We start from the raw sequence: 22,683 nt of genomic DNA, 5'->3' as shown, positions 1-22,683 counted from the left end.
TACGGTGCAGTCGTCCTGTCCCCTTTGCAGAAAAGCATCCCAAAGAATGATGTTTCCACCTCCATGCTTCACGGTTGGGATGGTGTTCTTGGGGTTGTACTCATACTTCTTCTTCCTCCAAACACGGCGAGTGGAGTTAGACCAAAAAGCTCTATTTTTGTCTCATCAGACCACATGACCTTCTCCCATTCCTCCTCTGGATCATCCAGATGGTCATTGGCAAACTTCAGACAGGCCTGGACATGCACTGGCTTAAGCAGGGGGACCTTGCGTGCGCTGCAGGATTTTAATCCATGACGGCGTAGTGTGTTACTAATGGTTTTCTTTGAGACTGTGGTCCCAGCTCTCTTCAGGTCATTGACCAGGTCCTGCCGTGTAGTTCTGGGCTGATCCCTCACCTTCCTCATGACATTTGATGCCCCACGAGGTGAAATCTTGCATGGAGCCCCAGACCGAGGGTGATTGACCGTCATCTTGAACTTCTTCCATTTTCTAATAATTGCGCCAACAGTTGTTTCCTTCTCACCAAGCTGCTTGCCTATTGTCCTGTAGCCCATCCCAGCCTGTGCAGGTCTACAATTTTATCCCTGATGTCCTTACACAGCTCTCTGGTCTTGGCCATTGTGGAGAGGTTGGAATCTGTTTGATTGAGTGTGGGACAGTGTCTTCATACAGGTAACGAGTTCAAACAGGTGCAGTTAATACAGGTAATGAGTGGAGAACAGGAGGGCTTCTTAAAGAAAAACTAACAGGTCTGTGAGAGCCGGAATTCTTACTGGTTGGTAGGTGATCAAATACTTATGTCATGCAATAAAATGCAAATTAATTATTTAAAAATCATACAATGTGATTTTCTGGATTTTTGTTTTAGATTCCGTCTCTCACAGTTGAAGTGTACCTATGATAAAAATTACAGACCTCTACATGCTTTGTAAGTAGGAAAACCTGCAAAATCGGCAGTGTATCAAATACTTGTTCTCCCCACTGTAGGTTGCATACGTGACCTTGACCTTCCTCTTTAACACCACAGGGCCGTATTTATGTTTTATTGAGGTTGTCCCCAGCCCCCTAAATATCAATGAAAGTATGGACAGTATGGACGTTTATCATATATGCGCAGTCACTTTAACTATACATTCATGCACATATGTACATACTACCTCAATTGGCCTGACCAACCAGTGCTCTCGCACATAGGCTAACCGGGCTATCTGCATTGTGTCCCGCCACCCTACACCCACCACCCGCCAACCCCTCTTTACGCTACTGCTACTCTCTGTTCATCATATATGCATAGTCACTTTAACCATATCTACATGTACGTACTACCTCAAATCAGTCTGACTGAAAAGTGTCTGTATGTAGCCTCGCTACTTTTATAGCCTCGCTTTCGTATATAGCCTCGCTACTGTTTTTCACTGTCTTTTTGTTGTTTTTATTTCTTTACTTACCTATTGTTCAGTTAATACCTTTTTTGCACTATTGGTTAGAGCCTGTAAGTAAGTATTTCACTGTAAGGTCTACCTACACCTGTTGTATTCGGCGCACGTGACAAATAAACGTTGACTTGATTTGACAGGCCAGAAGGCAGGCTAAGTTCTCACTGGGGCAGATAAAAGCCTCATGGCCAGATGGGTCTGTGTATCGGTGACTTGCCTTAACTTGTTGGCTTATATAATGCTCCTGCACTGCATGCGATCCCACCGGCCACCAATTACAAACAGCTGGCCTTTTTCCTCACAGAATGCAGTACTGTGACATCATCTTTCAGCTAGCCCACCACTCATTTCAGAGAGGCCCGTTTTGTTACAGTATGTGGATCATAGAAAAGCTTTGGTCATGGAGCTGACATGGGCTATAGGAGTTGGGAGTTAACCTTGGCTTTAAAAAAAAAATACATGTTTTGTTTATTTAATTTTTTAAATGTAACCTTTATTTAACTAGGCTTGGCTTCACAGTATGCACTAGATATATTTGCAAAGGGGCACAGCCACTATTGCCACAGGCAAAGGATATTTGCAGCTTAGTGAGCGAAGGACAACACTTATGTCCAATTCTATTGTTCCCCAGGCAATATAACCACCTCTAGTAATACAACTACCACTACTACTACTACATTACCATTATAGTCATATACACTGAGTGTATAAAACATTAGGAACACCTGCTCTTTCCATGACAGACTGACCAGGTGAATCCAGGTGAAAACTATGATCCCTTATCTACACTTCAATAAGTGTAGATGAAGGGGAGGAGACAGGTTAAAGAAGGGTCTTTAATTATTAGGGATAGCCCCCTTTTTTCAATATTTGCCTAAAATGACATACCAAAATCTAACTGCCTGTAGCTCAGGCCCTGAAGCAAGGATTTGCATATTCTTGGTACCATTTGAAAGGAAACATTTTGAAGTTTGTGGAAATGTGAATTGAATGTAGGAGAATATAACACAATAGATCTGGTAGAAGAAAATACAAAGAAAAAAACAACCAGTTTTGGCAGCAGTGTATGTGCAAAGTTTCAGACGGATAACATATGTATGAGCGAACTAAATTACATTTAGTGTGATGTCACCCAGGTACATCTGGGCAAATCGTGAAGGAGACATTAGCATTCATATTACATTTTTCTGCAAGAATATCGTCAAATCTGTATACTTGAACTTTGATTTCCCAGTGTTAGTAGCCATATTATAAGTTCAACATTTGCAAAACAACCAGTTTTCATAACTTCATAACTGAATATTCTTATAATTTTTGTCCAAAAGGAAAAGGCAGGCTGTCGTACAAGGTTAATAGCTACATTTTACGACAGATACAGGGTTTCCGGATACTCCTGTAAAGCCCAGCTCATTGGCTATCCATCTAGCTTTGTTTGACCCCAATTGGTGCTTATTTGACAAAGTTAGAGTCGTTCAAGTGAAGATCGCCCGCGTCATCGGCGTGCCATGAAGGCGTCGCTCTCTGACCAAATAGGGTGTCCTACAGGTTATACTACACCCCTAATTATATAGTGAAGTCTCGTTACATTCAAGGATCTGAGGAATACATACGAACGGGATTTGACTGGTTGAAACAACGTTTAGGGTTAGATTTTCACAGATTCCTTTCTTTGCAAATTGAACGAGTGGAAATACAAAATCGATCGTGCATGCTATATGGATCTTTTGGGGATATGAAAAAGCATTTAATCTAACAAAACGAAACTTCATGTTATCTCTGGGACCCTTTGGATGATAAATCAGAGCAAGATTTCAGAATGTAAGTACACATTTCACCTTCTGAGGTGAATTTATCAAACCTATCGCAGTGAAAAAAGTGTTTTGTTGTTAGGAGCTCTCCTTAAACAATAGCATGGCATTTTTTTCACAGTAATAGCTACTGTAAATTGGACAGTTATATTAACAAGAATTTAAGCTTTCAGCCGATATAAGACACTTATATGTACCGACATTTGTTGTTTCTCTAAAATCTGCGATCGTGACACAAGGCGCTGCATGATTTACAACTGTCCCGTTGACAGGACGCCTATCCCTATAAAGCCTTGAGACAATTGAGACATGGATTGTGTATGGGTGCCATTCAGMGTGTGACTGGGCAAGATAAAAGATTTAATGAGGAAAACATTTAATTTAATCCATTTTAGAATAAGGCTGTAACAAAATGATGAAAAAGGAAGGGGTCTGAAAACTTTCCAAATGCACTGTATATATGTATATATATTTTACAATAAACAAAAACATACATAGACAGAAACAATAGACAACTTAACAATTACACAAACATTAATGACATCACACTTGCTCAGACCAATGCTCAGACATCAAACTTGCTGAGACCCATGTTCCCATTGTATCCACACCCAATGTTGTTTCGAATGCTTGTAAGAATAGGATTTAAAGTGCGTTTCAAGTTTGATTCAGTGCTATTCTTTAACTTAGATTTTGAGTTGAAATGGAGACGTGAATACAACATATCAGTTATTAATTTGTAGACWAAATGGAAATAAATCCAGACTCAATGGCACCGATGGAGCTATCCAAGCAGAAGAAACACCTCCTTAAATTTTTTTAACCTTTAGTTACCTTGTCAAACAAACACAATTAATATTACTTTTGTAAGACAGTAAATAGCCTAATGTTAAGGCTATTTTACAAACTAATTAACAGTATTTATTCAACCTTAAAATGAGTAATACATCCATGACCACATTTTGAGGTTACTTTAACAATAAATGTCTTCTTATATAATCATATAAAGTGTGCATGTTCAGGGTTACAGGTCTGTGGAAATATTCACAATTGCTGTAATAATCTGCAGAGAATCTCAAATGCCATTGATGACTTGCACTGTGTACTTTCATGTAATCTCAACTGCAATCCAGGTAATTTGGTTGTTCTATTAGAGGAAGCACAGCGATAACACATTTATTTATTTATTTTATTTATCCGTTATTTTACCAGGTAAGTTGACTGAGAACACGTTCTCATTTGCAGCAACGACCTGGGGAATCGTTACAGGGGAGAGGAGGGGGATGAATGAGCCAATTGTAAACAACATTAAGTTGTTGTATAGTATAGGGACAAGTATAGGGACAAAGTGGAGGAGCATTTCAGCGGGCCAGACCCAGGCATATGTGGCAGGGGCTTCTAGCGGTCATGGGTTACAAAATGAAAGCCAGTCACGTCACGGACAACAACATTGCCCTACAGGACGAGCTAAACACCTTTTTCTCCCACTTCGAGAATAGCGACTCTGAGCTGCCGAGGAGCCCCTGAGGACAACAAGGGCAAAGTGCTAATTCAAGCATGTTAACCCTCGCAAGGCTGCCGGCCCAGACAGTATCCCTAGCCGCACCATCCGAGCATGTGCAGACCAGCTAGCTGTTATGTTTCCTGACATTTTCATCTCTCTCTAGCTAAGGCTGTTATCCCCACCTGCTTCAAGATGTCCACTATCATCCCCGTGCCCAAGAAAGGGAAAGTAACTTAACTGAATGACTACCGACCCGCAGCACTCACTTCTGTCATCATGAAGTGCTTCTAAAGTCCAGTCAAAGACCACATCACCTCTTACCTCCCTGACACACTCGACCCTCTCCAATTCACCTACCGCCCTGACAGATCCACGGACGACGCAATAGCCATTCCACTGCACACAGCCCACACACTGATCAAAAGGAATGGACATGTGAGGATAATGTTCAATACCATAGTACCCTCTAAGCTCATCACAAAGCTCACGACCCTGGGACTGAACTCCTCCCTATTGTATGCAACTGGGTCCTGGACTTCCTGACGGGACGCCCCCAGGTGGTAAATGTAGGCAGCATTACCTCCTCCACACTGATTCTCAACACGGGGGCCCCACAAGGGTGCGTCCTCAGTCCCCTCCTGTACTCCCTGTATACCCACGACTGCTTGGCCTCACACAGTTCCAACTTCATGATCAAGTTCATTGACGACAGTAGTGGGCCTGATTATCAACAATGACAAGACAGTCTACAGAGAGGAGGTAGGCACTCTGACAGCATGGTGCCAGGTAAACAACCTCTCCCTTAACATCAACAAAACAAAGCAGCTGATTGTGAACTTCAGGAGGAACCAGGTTAGACACGCCCCCATCCTCATCAACGGGGCGACTATGGAGACAGTCAAAAACTTAAAGTTCCTCAGAGTAGACATTTCCGATGAGCTGAAATGATTAAACCACATAGACACTATGGTGTAGAAGGCACGGCAGCTACTCTTTAACTTTGGGAGACTGAAGAAATTTGGCCTGTCCCCGAGGGTAGGATATTATTATTGTTTCATTCACTTCTCAGTTCCCCCCCCTGCTGCTCCCACTATGGACATTCTACACCCTGTGCATGTGACCCTGTGCATGTGACTAATAAACAAATCTAATCTAATGTATTCTTGTATTCCCATTTAAACTTTGACACCTAAACCAGAAATCAGATAGATTTTCCATTGGAATTTGGTTGTGCTTTTAGATGGTTGACAACATAGTGAAAACACATTGGGAATTCAACAAACTTTTGGCTGTCTTTTTGATTGAGTGAAAATAGGTTGAACTCTCACTGATCAACATATCTACCAAATATTACCCAATTCTCCACGTTGAAATGATGTGGTGTGCCCAGTGGGCTATATCTTAAACATTTGAATCGGGGAACTATGCTTATAGGTGAATCGTCACATCCCTAGTACAAAGGCAAGAACATGATCAGAAGTTCTGTAAATGTATTTGAGCATTTTATCATTGCTGTATTACTGTAGAAACGTTTCAACACAGATCCCAAAATTGCTTTATGTGATTGAATGATGTGAGCGTGTTGTTGTTTTTTATAGCGCACGTGGCCCATTTACGCTCCATTTCAGCCCTTCTATTTCTCCATCGTCATAAGAGAGCCTCACTAGATCCAGGTCCTCCCTGTAATGTTGTGTGTTACTGTGTTTGTCCAAGACTGTGAGAGAGTACGTGCTGGTGTAGATTTGTAAGGGGTGCTTGTGTTTGTCAGTGTATTCATGCTTGGATGTGTGCATGTGTGTGTTTGCCTGTATGTGCATGTTTATGCATGGGTGTGTGTGTGTGTGTGTGTGTGTGTGTGTGTGTGTGTGTGTGTGTTGTGTGTGTGTGTGTGTGTGTGTGTGTGTGTGTGTGTGTGTGTGTGTGTTTGTGGTGTGAGTCTATGTGACTAATAATAGGAGGCATTCATCAGGGATCTTTCTAAGGAGGAGAGGAGGACGAGGGGGACACAAACCTAAACAGAGCTGATTGCAGTTGGCTTAGCCAAACCACAAGCTAGGCTCATAACAACACTGGTGCCAAAGCCATGCTCTTTCTAAGTAACTCATCCCTCTGAATAGCCCCATTGGCTCAATTCAGAGAGTGGGGATGCGTACAGCATTCTTAATGGGCCTGGAGATGTTGAGGTTGGCAGTCCGGCCTGTATGGGGAGTTYTCCATGCGAAGCATGGCTACGTTGGCTATGCTCACTCAAGTAGGGGCTCCTTTTGATGCTGATCCTTAATTGCCTTTTGATCAGCCTCAAAGCCATGGGAATCTCTAGGACTTGTGTAATTCCTGGAAGTCATGCTGAATCCCACAGRGATGAACAATCTCGGATTAGTGTACATTTTAATAACAGGCCCATCCACAAAGCAGCATGGATAGGATGCTTAAATTAGAGGTAGCCCTAACCCACAGATCTAGGATCAGATTACCATATCCCCAGTACTAACCTTACATAATAACCTTGACTAAATAATATATGACAGACTGCATCCTTGTATTGGCAGGCAGGTGAAAGAGGGCAGCCTTGTTTTGCAGCTCAACCCTCACTGTTCACTGACTACACTCTTGGAGGTGATCCTTCTAAAGTATGTCCATCAGCAATCAATAAAACAAGCTATTGTATTAGTGAGAGGCCCAGGGGGACACTGTTCTGTGTCAATAAAACTATGAGAGTTAGCCTCTGATATGTTTAGCAGACTCCAAACCCCCTTTCCCCAAATATACCTGCAACAGCTCATTGGTGCTGACACATTGTTTAACAGAGTTCTTATATAAAAGACATGGGTAGCACGTGCTGGACAGTGTTGGACAGGCCTGATACCCAAAACATACACATCAGGCCTTGGGACTGTTATAGGGGAAATGAGACAGACTGGGTGGTAGGGAAGTGTGACAGGAGTTTCCTTGGTCTTGTTCATTATTTGCTGAGTATAAAACAAATTAGACATTATTCTTAAAAGATGGTGGTAGTGGTGGTGGTGATGGTAGTAATGTTAGTAGTGGTGGTGGTGTATACCACCCTGCATCCCACTGCTGGCTTGCCTCTGAAGCTAAGCAGGGTTGGTCCTTGTCTGTCCCTGGATGAGAGACCAGACGGGGCTGGAAGTGGTGTTGGAGGGCCAGTAGGAGACACTCTTTCCTCTGGTCAAAAACAATATCCCAATGCCCCAGGGCAGTGATTGTGGACATTGCCCTGTATAGGGGGACGTTAAATGGGTGACCTGACTCTCTGTGGTCACAAAATATCTGGTGTCCTGGCTAAATTCCCGAACTGGCCCTCATRCCATCATGACCACTTAATCATCCTCAGCTTCCTATTGACTCATTCATTCCCCTGTAACTATTCCCCAGGTTGTTGCAATTTGTCGGGCATGGACTACAAGGAGTTGAAAGCGTTCCACAGGGATGCTGGCTCATGTTGACTCCAATGCTTCCTGCAGTTGTGTGAAGTTGGCTGGATATTCTTTGGGTAGTGGACTATTCTTGATACACACAAGAAACTGTTGAGCGTGAAAAACCCAGCAGTGTTGCAGTTCTTGTCACACTCAAACCGGTGCGCCTGGCACCAACTACAATACCCTTCATCTACACACAGTGCCCCATAATGACAAAGCGAAAACAGGTTTTAGAATTTTTTGCAAATTTATAAAAAATGTTACACAGAAATACCCTATTTACCCAAGTATTCAGACCCTTTGCTATGAAACTCGAAATTGAGCTCAGGTGCATCCTGTTTCTATTGATCATCCTTGAGATGTTTCTACAACTTGATTGGAGTCCACCTGTGGTAAATGCAATTGATTGGACATGATTTGGAAAGGCACACACCTGTCTATATAAGGTCCCACAGTTGACAGTGCATGTCAGAGCAAAAAACCAAGCCACGAGGTCGAAGGAATTGTCCTCAGAGCTCCAAGACAGGATTTTGTAGAGGCACAGATCTGGGGAAGGGTACCAAAAAATGTCTGCAGTATTGAAGGTCCCCAAGAACACAGTGACCTCCATCGTTCTTAAATGGAATAAGTTTGGAACCACCAAGATTATTCCTAGAGCTGGCTGCCCGGCCAAACTGAGCAATCAGGGGAGAAGGGCCTTGGTCAGGGAGGTGACCATGAACCCGATGTTCGCTCTGACAGAGCTCCAGAGTTCCTCTGTGGAGATGGGATAATCTTTCAGAAGGACAACCATATCTGCAGCATTCCACCAATCAGGTCTTTGTGGTAGAGTGGCCAGACAGAAGTCACTTCTCAGTAAAAGGCACATGACAGCCYGCTTGGAGTTTGCTAAAAGGCACCTAAAGAACTCTCAGACATGAGAAACACGCCTGTTGTAAATTAAAGGAGAAGAAGACTCTCTCACCCCCTCCAGTATTAACTAAAGGAATGTTCTTTGTTAACAGAGGTTTCCCGCCTAAACTCTAACACGTCCTAAACCGAATACTGGAACAATATTTCTAACATAAGAATGTGGGGAATGGTCAGAATGGATCTAAAGAATAATCATGTCATATGGTTGTTATTTTTTTATGTAAGTAAAATGGTTATAAAGGAAATACTGTAACTTGAAAAGTATATGCACCACTTGTATGAAGTCTCCATCCTTGTATATGAAATATAAAAAATGATGAACATGTTTATGTAAAGATAGGAATGTGATTTTAGGAGCCATAAGAACATTTTCCTCCTATAAAATTTACACAGTAAGTAGCCACGCCCAGAGTGAGGTCAGAGAGTGTGTCAGCCTGACGGAACCGTCCCTGTCTCTCAGAGTGCATAAAAAGATTGGTAAAGAAAGTAACATTAGACCAGAAAAACATGAAGCGGTAGCTACACGTTTGAAATGTTTGGAACTTTGAACCTCAATACGAGATGAAGAAAATAAACTCACCTCCCAGACGAGAGACGCGTGTAGAGCTGCAGCTCACATCCAGAGTGGCTTGAACCCTGAATACCAACACCATTTGAAGAAGAAAACTCCCCTCTCAGACAATCACTGGTACAGCTGATTAGCTGTTCTAAGTCAAATATCTAGAAAAGCTCATTTAAGTGGGACCATCCTACTACTCTTCTCAAATCACCATATTCTACTACTCCCATCACCAATGGGAACCGTCGACACGGATGGCTAGTTTATCTTCCAAGGAGCATCTTCAGAGTGAACAACAGTAAAAGAAGGGGGAGGGGTGAACAACCCCTTTTGGACAATCAGAGCCTTACAAGCGTGCYGTGGAAAGGCCAACAACCTTCCTAAGAAGGACTGGTTCCGACAGAGATAAACGGCGAATGAAGGCATTCACACGTAAATAMATTCATGATTTCTTCCTCCAAACGGACGGCAGTTCGTGTGCAAAGTATATGATTACTGTGAGAATAGTTTCTAAAATGTATCAACGATGGGTCACTCTCTCTCTCTCTCTCCCTCTCTCTCTCCCTCTCCATGTCATTGTGTAAAAATCCACCATATTGTGTCAGTTCGTCAGGGACATTTTCTTAATGTATTAAGTGTGTATGTTATCCTGTGTTATAATTTAGTTAGCTAGTAAATAAATAATTAAACCAATTTGTGTAGTACTGAATCATAAGTAAGGCTGGGGTTTTTGAAGATCCAAGGAGGTTACGACTGTTCAGAATTATGATATTTCTTATAGTGGATATTATGTTGAAGATTTGACGTTGTTTCAAAGGTAGAAATCCAATATATTTTGTAAGGTTTTTCTATCTTGAAAATCATTTCAAATGTTATGAATCATTTGTTCACTAAATATTTTTGCTCATATTACATTCTTTCTACCTTCCGAAAATATCGCTCATTTTTTGTGACAACTGATGCGTCCTCTCCTTCAGTGTTGAACTGCATGTAACTGTGAAGACAGTCATCGATCTACAAGTCATTTTGCATGACGAACAACCCCAGGCAATGTCAGTAGCCTAGACAAATGGTGCACTGTGCCCAGCTTCGCGTGCTGACCAACGGCCTGTTCCTGATCTGCGCGGCACCTTGAGCATTCAAATGCTAAAGTGGCTTGTGTGATATTAGGCTTTGTTAGTTGAGTGACAACCTATGTAATTTACTAAGTCATTGTTATCTATACGCTGTTGATAATTGTTTTTTACTGTAATAAAAGTAACTCTCAACTGGCTTTACTTGCTGAACAGAGCTTACAATAGATTTTATTTTGATTATTGAGGATCACCAACAGCAATATTTGTTTTGCTTTAAACAATCTGTGAATATGGTTATTTTTAAATTTACAGAGTAATGTTCATAATTTCATAATGAGGACAGCAATGACTTTTGCTAGGCGCACCGCATAGCGAAAGCGAGGGGAGAAAGAAGATCACTCTGTAAAAAATGTTCAAACGGTAAAAAACATTATATTTTGAGATGGGGGGTGAAATCCAAAGTTCTCCTATACAGTTGAAGTCGGAAGTTTACATACAACCTTAGCCAAATACATTTAAACTCAGATTTTCACAATTCCTGACTTTCAATCCAAGTAAAGATTCCCTGTCATAGGTCAGTTAGGATCATCACTTTATTTTAAGAATGTGAAATGTCAGAATAATAGTAGAGAGAATGATTTATTTCAGCTTTTATTACTTTCATCACATTCCCAGTGGGTCAGAAGTTTACATACACTCAATTAGTATTTGGTAGCATTGCCTTGAAATTGTTTCACTTGGGTCAAACATTACGGGTAGCCTTCCACAAGCTTCCCACAATAAGTTGGGTGAATTTTGTCCCATTCCTCCTGACAGAGCTGGTGTAACTGAGTCAGATTTGTAGGCCTCCTTGCTCACACGCTTTTTCAGTTTTGCCCACACATTTTCTATGGGACTGAGGTCAGGGCTTTGTGATGGCCACTCCAATACCTTGACTTTGTTGTCCTTCAGCCATTTTGCCACAACTTTGGAAGTATGCTTGGGGTCATTGTCCATTTGGAAGACCCATTTGCAACCAAGCTTTAACTGATGTCTTGAGATGTTGCTTCAATATATCCACATAATTTTCCTCCTCATGATGCCATCTATGTTGTGAAGTGCACCAGTCCCTCCTGCAGCAAAGCACCCCCACAAGATGATGCTGCCACCCTCGTGCTTCACGGTTGGGATGGTGTTCTTCGGCTTGCAAGCCTCCCCCTTTTTCCTCCAAACATAACGATGGTCATTCAATCAAATCAATCAATCAAATGCATTTATAAAGCCCTTCTTACATCAGCTGATGTCATAAAGTGCTGTACAGAAACTATGGCCAAACAGTTCTATTTTTGTTTCATTAGACCAGAGGACATTTCTCCAAAAAGTAATATCTTTGTCCCCATGTGCAGTTGCAAACCGTAGTCTGKCTTTTTTATGGTGGTTTTGGAGCAGTGGCTTCTTCCTTGCTGAGCGGCCATTCAGGTTGTGCGGCCATTCATGTCGATATAGGACTCATTTTACTGTGGATATAGATACTTTTTTACCTGTTTCCTCCAGCATCTTCACACAGTCCTTTACTGTTGTTCTGGGATTGATTTGCACTTTTCGCACCAAAGTACGCTCATCTCTAGGAGACAGAATGCTTCCCCTTCCTGAGCGGTATTGGCGGCTGCGTGGTCCCATGGTGTTTATGCTTGCATACTATTGTTTGTACAGATGAACGTGGTACCTTCAGCCATTTGGAAATTGCTCCCAAGTATGAACCAGACTTACATTTACATTTACATTTAAGTCATTTAGCAGACGCTCTTATCCAGAGCGACTTACAAATTGGAAAGTTCATACATATTCATCCTGGTCCCCCCGTGGGGGGACTAACGAATGAGACTAACGTGAGGTAAATAATAATTCATTAATCAGAAGACTAAGTGATCAGATATTAAAATATCTGAAAGTTATATTAGGAAAATGATAACTTTATAATCTGAATATTTTCCTTGGTGCTGTCACGCCCTGACCTTAGAGGTCCTTTTTATGTCTCTATTTTGGTTTGGTCAGGGCGTGAGTTGGGGTGGGCATTCTATGTTTTGTGTTCTATGTTTTCTATTTCTGTGTGTTTGGCTGGGTGTGGTTCTCAATCAGAGGCAGCTGTCTATCGTTGTCTCTGATTGAGAACCATACTTAGGTAGCCTTTTCCCACCTGTGTTTTGTGGGTAGTTGTTTTCTGTTCTGTGTCTGCACCAGACAGAACTGTTTCGGTTACGTTCGTTCTCTTTGTTGTTTTTGTTATTCAGTGTTCAGTTTTATGAATAAATCATGAACATTTACGACGCTGCGCTTTGGTCCACTTSTTCATGCAACGATGGCCGTTACAGAACTACCCACCACCAAAGGACCAAGCAGCGTGGTRAAAGGGACTCCTGGACAGGTGAGCAGTGCTATCTGGAGTATGAGACAACCTGGGAGGAGATAGAGAGGTGGTCGGTCGACCCAGGGAGAGTGCCGGAGCCCGCCTGGGATTCTCTAGAACACTTCTTCATGCAACGATGGCCGTTACAGGTGCCCCGACTTCCTAGTTAATTACAGTTACATGATTAATCAGTTTAATTGCGTAATAATAATTACAGAGAATATTTGATAAAGATACGTTTTCAGTTTCAATGATGCTTAAGACACGACACCGCCATAAGCAAACAGGAAAACACTCACATAAAGGCGACGCTCCTAGTGGCCGGGGACTTTAATGCAAGGAAACTTAAATCGGTCTTAAGCAAATTTCTATCAGCATGTTAAATGTACAACCAGAGGGAAAAAAACTCTGGACCACCTTTACTTCACACACAGAGACGCATGCAAAGCTCTCCCTCGCCCTCCATTTGGAAAATCTGACCATATTTAAATGCTCCTGATTCCTGCCTACAAGCAAAAATTAAAGCAGGAAGCAGTGACTCGATCAATAAAAAAGTGGTCAGATGAAGCAGATGCTAAGCTACAGGACTGTTTTGCTAGCACAGACTGGAATATGTTCCGGGATTCCTCCGATGGCATTGAGGAGTACACCACATAAGTTATTGGCTTCATCAATAAGTGCATCGATGACGTCGTCCCCACAGTAACCTTACGAACATACCCCAACCAGAAGCCATGGATTACAAGCAACACCCACACTGAGCTGAAGGCTAGAGCTGCCACTTTCAAGGAGCGGGACTCTAACCCGGAAGCTTATAAGAAATACTGCTATGCCCTCCGACGAACCACCAAACAGGCAAAGCATCAATACAGGACTAAGATCGAATCGTACTACACCGGCTCTGACGCTCGTCGGATGTTGCAGGGCTTGCAAGCCATTGCAGACTACAAAAGGAAGTACAGCCGAGAGCTGCCCAGTGACACGAGCCTACCAGACAAGCTAAACTACTTCTATGCTCGCTTCGAGGCAAGTAACACTGAAACATGCATGAGAGCACCAGATGTTCCGGAAGAATGTGTGATCACGCTATCCGCAGCCGAGAGAGCGTTCACAATGCCGCAGGGCCAGACGGATTACCAGGACGTGTAACTGGTTGAGGCATAGCGCTGACCACCTGGCAAGTGTCTTCACTGACATTTTCAATCTCTCCCTGTCCGAGTCTGTAATACCAACATGTTTCAAGCAGACACTTAGTCCCTGTGCCCAAGAACACTAAGGTAACCTGCCTAATGTATTATCGACCCATAGCACTCACGCCTGTAGCCATGAAGTGCTTTGGAAAGGCTGGTCATGGCTCTCTTCAATACCATTATCCCAGAAACCCTAGACCCACTTCAATTTTCATACCGCCCTGACAGATCCACAGATGATGCAATCTCTATTGCACTCCACACTGCCCTTTCCCACCTGGACAAAAGGAACACCTATGTGAGAATGCTATTCATTGACTACAGCTCTGCGTTCAACACCATAGTGCCCTCAAAGCTCATCATAAGCTAAGGACCCTGGGACTGAACACCTCCCTCTGCAACTGGATCCTGGACTTCCTGACGGGCAGCCTCCAGGTGGTAAGGGTAGGTAACACACACCTGCCACGCTGATCCTCAACACAGGGGCCCTCAGGGGTGTGTGCTCCATCCCCTCCTGTACTCCCTGTTCACTCATGACTGCACGGCCAGGCACAACTCCAACACCATCATTAAGTTTACCGATGACACAACAGTGGTAGGCCTGATCACCGACAACGAAGAAACAGCCTATAGGAAGGAGGTCAGAGTTCTGGCCGTGTGGTTCCAGAACAACAATCTCTTGCTCAACATGATCAAGAAAGGAGATGATTGTGGACTACAGGAAAAAGAGGACCAGGCATGACCCATTCTCATTGACGGGGCTGTAGTGGAGCAGGTTGAGAGCTTCAAGTTTCTTGGTGTCCACATCACCAACAAACTAACATGGTCCAGCACACCAAGACCGTCGTGAAGAGGGCACGACAAAACCTATTCCCCCCAGGAGACTGAAAAGATTTGGCATGGGTCCACAGATCCTCAAAAAAGTTTTACAGCTGCACCATCGAGAGCATCCTGACTGGTTGCATCACTGCCTGGTATGGCAAATTGACTCTGTACCGGTACCCCCATGTATATAGTCTCCCTATTGTTTATTTTACTGCTGCTCGTTAATTACGTGTTACTTTTATTTCTTATTCTTATTGTATTCAGCACATGTGACGAATAAAATTTGATTTGATGTGATGATTTAGTCACTAAATCATGATGATCAAAATGTATCTACTGGGATTTTTAAAAGACAGACTAACTTTCTGTTTTGTCTGCTTGGACTCAGGAGACAAGTATGGTTGTGTTAATCTTTTGCAGGCACATTTTTTTACCGTATAAGATAGTTTTGATTAATGTTATTTATGTTTTGAGAAGGCAACTACAATTATTGTTTGCAAAAGGCCACAGAGTTCTGTGTCTTGTGGACAATTTTTTAAAATTTTATTGACCACACTGTTCCAAAAAATGCTTGTACGCAATTGAGAAAAAAACTGTTAAATAGCAAAAGTCTAGGTGGTGGAGTGGTGGCGACCGGACCGTGCGAGTCCTTCTACAGTGATGTGAGTCTGATTTCAGTCTTGTGTGGTGTGTGTGTGTGGTGTGTGTGTGTGTGGTGTGGTGTGTGTGTGGTGTGGGTGTGTGTGTGGTGTGTGTGTGTTGTGTGTGTGTGGTGTGTGGTGTGTGTGGTGGGTGTGTGTGTGTGTGTGTGGTGTGTGTGTGTGTGTGTGTGTGTGGTGTGTGTGTGTGTGTGTGTGTGTGGTGTGTGTGTTTGTGGTGTGTGTCTTGGGTTTGTGTGTTTTGCTTTGCTTCCAATAGTGCCCTCATTCCCTTCAGGGTTCAGCGGGTTCAACAGGGTTTAGAGCACCATAAAGGGGGAGGGGGAGAGAGGAGGTCGCATAGGACGCATGAAAGTCTTTCTCTCACGCCCCTCTGATCAGCCAATCAAAAGCGTCCCAGCTAACGATGTGATGGAAACACCCAAGGTGCTCCACCCCCTGGTCCCCCCTTCCTCACATACAACAATAATAAAACAGAGAAGGCTTTGTCACATTGTCCCTAGAATGGCAGCACTGTGTGTTTCATTGATGACATTCCTGAGGTGTTTTGTTTCCGTAAAACACTTTACCCACAAAACCTGGGGTATTTAAACAGGTTGAGTTAGGTAAAATAAGACGCATATGAGATGTGGAAAGGTCAGATGAGATTTTGGCTTCTAGAGAAGACATTGGACACGCAGCTTTGATTGGAGATGTGATCAGATGTGACTCTGTGATCAAAACTCAGGAATGTGTGAGTTTGTGTGGGWTTGTATGTGTGTGTAATGCGGTAGTGTTTAGGAGGGTAGCGGGGCTGTTTTTATGCTTGTGTCCGTGTGTGTGTCTCTATTGCTTTCCAGATYCTGCCTCTCACCTGTCTTGCCCTCCCAGGCCAGCCCCAGCACTCCACTGTAGTCCCTGTTGGTCAGCAGGTAGGACAGACAGTAGTTTCCCCAGTCTCTCTCAGAGAACAGACTGAGCAGCTTCTCTGGGCCGAGGAAGGGCCGATTCAAGGGGTTGGTCTCGTCCTCCTCTCTCATGACCTGTAGGAGACACATTAGCAGCACCTGAGGACGCTGCATTATTTCTATAATAGCTCTTCCCAAAATCACCCATAAAGGAGCCTTTGAGTCCAAGAAGGAGAGGAAGAAAGGGAAAACATAACTAGTTTGTGAATTGCACATATCAAGTTGGTAGCTTAGCTAATCTAAAGTGGATAAGCCTTGAAACACAGAACATTGCAGCCATTGTGAATGAGTGGAGTTCTTACACTGAGTGATTTCACTTTGAAGTTGATTAGCTTGAGACCGTCAAAGTCGGCCTTGTCATAAATATCATTCACCGCTCTCACGTAGGAGGCAACCTAGGACAGGAGGACACAGAGACAAAAGAGGGAGAAGATTCTCATAAAACAGCTCACAGTGTTATATACACTGCTTCTCTTTAGAGGACATTCTACTTCGCTGCTTGAGGAGAGTCATTGCAGAACTGTGGATATGGCATTAATACAATTCATAATCTACTCCACAAAGCTATTTAATCCACTGTATTATCATCATGGGTGGGAGACTGGTGACATTGTACCCTGCATACCGTACACATGCAAACCAGTCACATGCTAACCAGTTCCTACAGAACATAGTATAGAATCCCTTTTCTTCTGCAAACAACAACGACGCACAGTGTGAACTTTCCATAAATATTTATGCTTCGGAGTGAGGAGACAGCAGCCTCGTCTCTGTCCTGTGAGAATGGTCACCAGTGACAACAAGATCCATATTTACACGCAGATGACATCAGTGCATCATTTACAATGCTTGTTTTAAAAATAAAGACATCCAGTGCCCACAACAAGCGCCATGGAAAACATAAATTGTCACGAGTGGAAAGAATCTGGCTAGGTCAGGAGAGGTAAGACAGGAGCAGATGGCGTGGCTGCCATGTGCCATTAAAGCTGGCAGGGAGATCACATTCACTTACTGAGTGACAGACCTGGGTTCAGAGTATTTGTTATTTAAATACAATGTTCTGTGTGATTGTTTATTCTAAAAAAACACAGCCAAAACAAGTACTTTTATTTGAGTATTTAAATGGTTATTTGGTTAACTAAATTGTATTTACAAGTATTTTCAAATACTTATTTCAAATACTATTTTCAAATACCTGGGTTAAATGCATGGGAGTGTATTTGAGTCAGTGTATTTTTGAATTTTCAAATACTTTCCAATTGCATTCCCAAATACATTCCAATATTCAACTACCTGTTTTTCATATAAAGGTTATCTGAATACTTGTTCTTAAATGTATTGAAAAGTGATTGAAGTGCCTGAAATAGTATTTGAACCCAGGTCTGCTGAGTGGACGTTCTATTTCCTCTGGACTGGAATGGTCCTGTGTGACTTCATAGCAGAGGTGGTCAGACTTGCGCAAACCTAGTTTACTCCAAAGATAAACTACGCATAGGCCTGGTAGTTTTTCATACAGTATAGTGTACAGCATCCCAGAAAGTTAGGCAAGCAGCGGGTGGACAGGCAGGCTGGTTGGCGGGAGGTCACATTGAGCCTTTGACCCAATCGGTCCACCAGTTATGCCAGAGTTCACTACAGGTCTATGGGACTGGGCCTGTGTCATGGGCATGGAGTCTCAAAGTCACACTACTCACTACTGGTGTCAAAGACTTGGCTGCAGCCATCTTGGCAGCCCCTGCTGCCATAGTAACAGTGCTGGGCATGGCCATGATGTTACTACATACCGATGGGTGTAGCTGGCACAGAAGAGATAGAAGGCATCCAAATGGCACTTAAACCTGTGTTGATATGCCCTCAGCATTGGGTTAATTTAGCCATGTGGGGTAGTTAGAGCTTACGACTGGCACACCCTCTTGGCACCTATGTCACCCTGACAGCTCTCTCCTAATCTTTCCCAGTGTAATGCCACAGCAGCTGTGTGGTCAAGAAAGGAGAAGGATTGTAAATTGGCATAGAGAAGGTGGTTTTCTGCAGGCACTGACTGCATAACCACCACCAAATACGATGACTCTGGCCTTTTACGAAAGTTTAACATAAAGAGTGAATTAATTAATTAATATTGTACATACCAAATGGAATTCCAAATTGTCTCCTAATAATCTGTTTAATCCAGTCATCTGACTGAATAGCAGCATTGAACTGTTGTTGACATTTATATTTTATTCAATCTAATTAATCCTGATAACATGAAATACTATTAGGATTAGGGCTGTAGCGGTCATGACATTTTGTCAGCCAATAACTGTCATGCAAATAACTGCTGGTCTCACGGTAATTGACTGTTAATGAACATAAACACATTTATCATCTCCAGGCTTCCACGCATAGCCTACAAACCACTAATGTGAACCTTTTGGAACACCTACATTTAAGAAATGTTGCCGTTTTAAAGCACGTTCTCTGCAGTTCTACACATTTTGCCATGGGGGCGGGGAGAGAATTTTGAAAATTTATAACACATTTCATGCAGTTCTACTCATTTTGCCATGGGGAAGAGATACTTATTCGCAGTTTTAAAGCAAGTTTTTTTCAGTTCTACACATTTTGCCATGGGGTGGAGATACCCTACATTTTTGCAATTTTATAACAAACACTTCCACTCATTTTGAGAGAACAATTTACGTTTGAAAGTTAATTTCCTGCAATTCTACACATTTTGCCATAGGGTGGAGAGAAATGTTTGCAGTTTTAAAGATCATTTCCTACAATTCTACACATTTTGCCATGAATTATGCCATGTTAATGATATCTGAGTGAGAGTGAGGGCACCTGCCCTGAGTGCTCGGTCGGTATTCGGACATGATTACTACAAATTTAGATAATTGGCTAGACTAACTTTCCAATCATGATGGGGTGGTCCAAAATAGGGGAGGGTTGTCTAAGTTTTAATTTTGCTTTGGGGAGAGTGTGTGTTTTTCTCTGGTTTACATTAGCCCTTTTGCAGGTTTTACTGTATAATTTCTTCCATCCTTGCCAAATTTCCTCATATGCTTGCATGCGCCACCCCTATATCAAGGTGTTTTGGTACAGCCCTTATGCTATTCTATCCTATTCTAACTTTTTGATGTTAACTTTTACTGTTCTAACTTTTTGATGTTATTGATCATAAATTATTATTGAAGAATCTCACTTGCTATGGCTTTACATCACCTGCCATCACATGGTTGGTTAGTTATTATCCAATAGAACGCAGAGTGTTCTTCAATGGAAGCTTCTCTAACTGTCACACGCTGATCTGTTTCACCTCTCTTTGTGCTTGTCTCCACCCCTCTCCAGGTGTTGCCCATCTTCCCCATTATTATGTCTTTATACCTGTGTTCTCTGTTTGTCTGATGCCAGTTCGTTTTGTTCGTCAAGAGAGTCGGACACTTGTCGGGTGAGTCGGGCACCTGTCGGGAGTTTCTCGCTCAGTGTTCCCTCATCATCGAGCTGCAGCACTGCTCCTTCCCCTCAGACAGCTCTAAGATAGCGTACCTCATCACGCTGATGTCCGGGAGGGCTCTCACCTGGACTACAGCAGTATGGGAACAACAGTCGGCCATATGCTTCAGTCTGGAGGAGTTCGTGGTGGAGGTGAAGAAAGTTTTCGATGCTCCATTGTCCAGGAGAGAGGCTGCCCGGAAGTGCCTCCAGCTTCGGCAAGACTCCCGCAGTGTGGCAGACTATGCAGTGGATTTACGCACGTTGGCAGCTGAGAGTACCTGGAACATGGATGCGCTGTTCGACATGTACCTGCACAGAGTATCAGAGGAAGTAAAGGACGAGCTTGCAGCCTGAGAACTACCAACTGATCTCGACTCGCTCATCGCCTTGACCTTTCGGATCGATGAGCGACTATGGGAGCGAAAGAAGGAGAGGAGGTTCAATTTCACTCACCCGCCCAAGGTTTCCACCCTTGTCACACCACCCTGGATTATTGACCTCTGCCTGCCCTGACCCCGAGACTGCCTGCCGTTCTGTACCTTATGGACTCTGATCTGGATTACTGACCTCTGCCTTCCCTTTTTCTGCCCCCTGATTTAGTAATAAATTTGTCGTATTGAGGAGACCAAGGCGCAGCATGATATGTATACATTCTTCTTTTAATGAAGAAAGAACACAGAACAAACTAACAAAGTAACAAAACGAACGTGAAGCTATATAAGACGAATGCTGACAGGCGACTACACATAGACAAGAACCCACAAAACCAAAAGGGAAAATGGAAACCTAAATAGGATCCCCAATCAGAGACAACGATAAACAGCTGGCTCTGATTGGGAACCAATTCGGGCCACCATAGACCTACAATATGCCTAGACTTACAAACACCCCTAGACATACAAAAACCCTAGACAACACAAAACACGCATACCCACCCTCGTCACACCCTGACCTGACCAAAATAATACAGAAAACATAGATAACTAAGGTCAGGGCGTGACAGTACCCCCCCTCCCCCCAAAGGTGCGGACTCCCGACCGCAAACCTGAATTTATAGGGGAGGGTCCGGTGGGCATCTACCCTCGGTGGCAACTCTGGTTCTGGACGCCGCCCCCCATCTTTACACTGGTCCCTCCGCCTTTGTAGAGCCGAACCGTGGCTCATCGCCGGAGGCTCCGGACTGTGGATCGTCGTCGGAGACCCCGGGCTGGGGACCGTCGCCGGAGACCCCGGGCTGGGGACCGTCGCCAGAGGCTCCGGACTGTGGCCCGCCGTTAGAGGTTTCAGACTGTGGCCCGTCGTTGGAGGTTCCGGACTGTGGCCTGTCGTTGGAGCTTCCGGACTGTGGCCCGTCGTTGGAGGTTCCGGACTGTGAAACGTCGCCGGAAGCTCTGGACTGGGTACTGTCGCCGGAATCTCTGGACTGGGTACTGTCGCCGGAAGCTCTGGACTGGGTACTGTCGCCGGAAGCTCTGGACTGGGTACTGTCGCCGGAAGGTCTGGACTATGGAAGCGCACTGGAAGCCTGATGCGTGGTGCCGGAACTGGTGGTACCGGGCTAAGGACACGCACCTCAGGGCGAGTGCGGGGAAGAGGCACAGGCCGTACTGGACTGTGGAGGCGCACTGGAGGCCTGGTGCGTGGTGCCAGGACTGGTTGTACCGGGCTGAGGACACGCACCTCAGGGCAAGAGCGGGGAGGAGGAACAGGACGTACTGGACTCTGGAAGCCTGGTGCGTGGTGCCGGAACTGGTGGTACCGGGCTGGGACACGCACCTCAGGGCGAGTGCGGGAAGGAGGCACAGGATTCACTGGGCCGTGGAGACGCATTGGAGATCYGGAACGTAGAGCTGGCTCAATACGTCCTGGCTGGATGCCCCTTCTAGCACGGCAAATGCGAGGAGCTGGAATAGAGCGCACCGGGCTAAGAATGCGAACTGGAGACACCGTGCGCATCTCTGCATAACACGGTGCCTGACCAGTTACACACTCCCCACGGTAAGCACGAGGAGTTGGCTCAGGTTCTCCAACCTGACTCAGCCAATCTCCTCGTGTGCCTCCCCCAAAAAACATTGGGGCTGCCTCTCGGGCTTCCGTGCTAGCCGTATCCCCTCATATCGTCGCCGTTCCTCCTGCACTGTTTCTACCTGCCTCCATGGCAGAGTCCTGTCCCCTCGGTACTTCTCTTCATAGTATCGCCGTTCCGCCTTCGCTGCCTCTATCTCCTCCTTAGAAAGGTGATACTCCTCCGGCTGCGTCCAGGGTCCTGCTCCATCCAGTATTTCTTCCCAGGTCCAATTCTCCACAAAGCGCTGTTCCTCCTTTTCACACTGCTTGGTCCTTTTTTGGTGGGTYCTTCTGTCACATCCGTAGTATTGAGGAGACCAAGGCGCAGCGTGATATGTATACATTCTTCTTTTAATGAAGAAAGAACACAGAACAAACTAACAAAGTA

At 44.1% G+C, this 22,683-nt stretch overlaps 1 protein-coding gene across 1 annotated transcript in view; it reads right to left on the bottom strand.

Moving 5' to 3' along the window:
* The window catches only part of si:ch1073-396h14.1 (disintegrin and metalloproteinase domain-containing protein 10), a 68,766-nt gene that overhangs the window by 21,394 nt on the left and 24,689 nt on the right, over positions 1-22,683 (bottom strand). Inside the window, 2 exon segments of the mRNA XM_023971803.2 lie at positions 16,652-16,820; positions 17,048-17,140. Of these exon segments, the coding sequence (XP_023827571.2) occupies positions 16,652-16,820; positions 17,048-17,140 (262 nt within the window).

This window comes from Salvelinus sp. IW2-2015, linkage group LG26, assembly GCF_002910315.2.
Source record: "Salvelinus sp. IW2-2015 linkage group LG26, ASM291031v2, whole genome shotgun sequence".
NCBI lineage: Eukaryota > Metazoa > Chordata > Actinopteri > Salmoniformes > Salmonidae > Salvelinus > Salvelinus sp. IW2-2015.
This window is presented reverse-complemented; position numbering and strand designations above follow the sequence as displayed.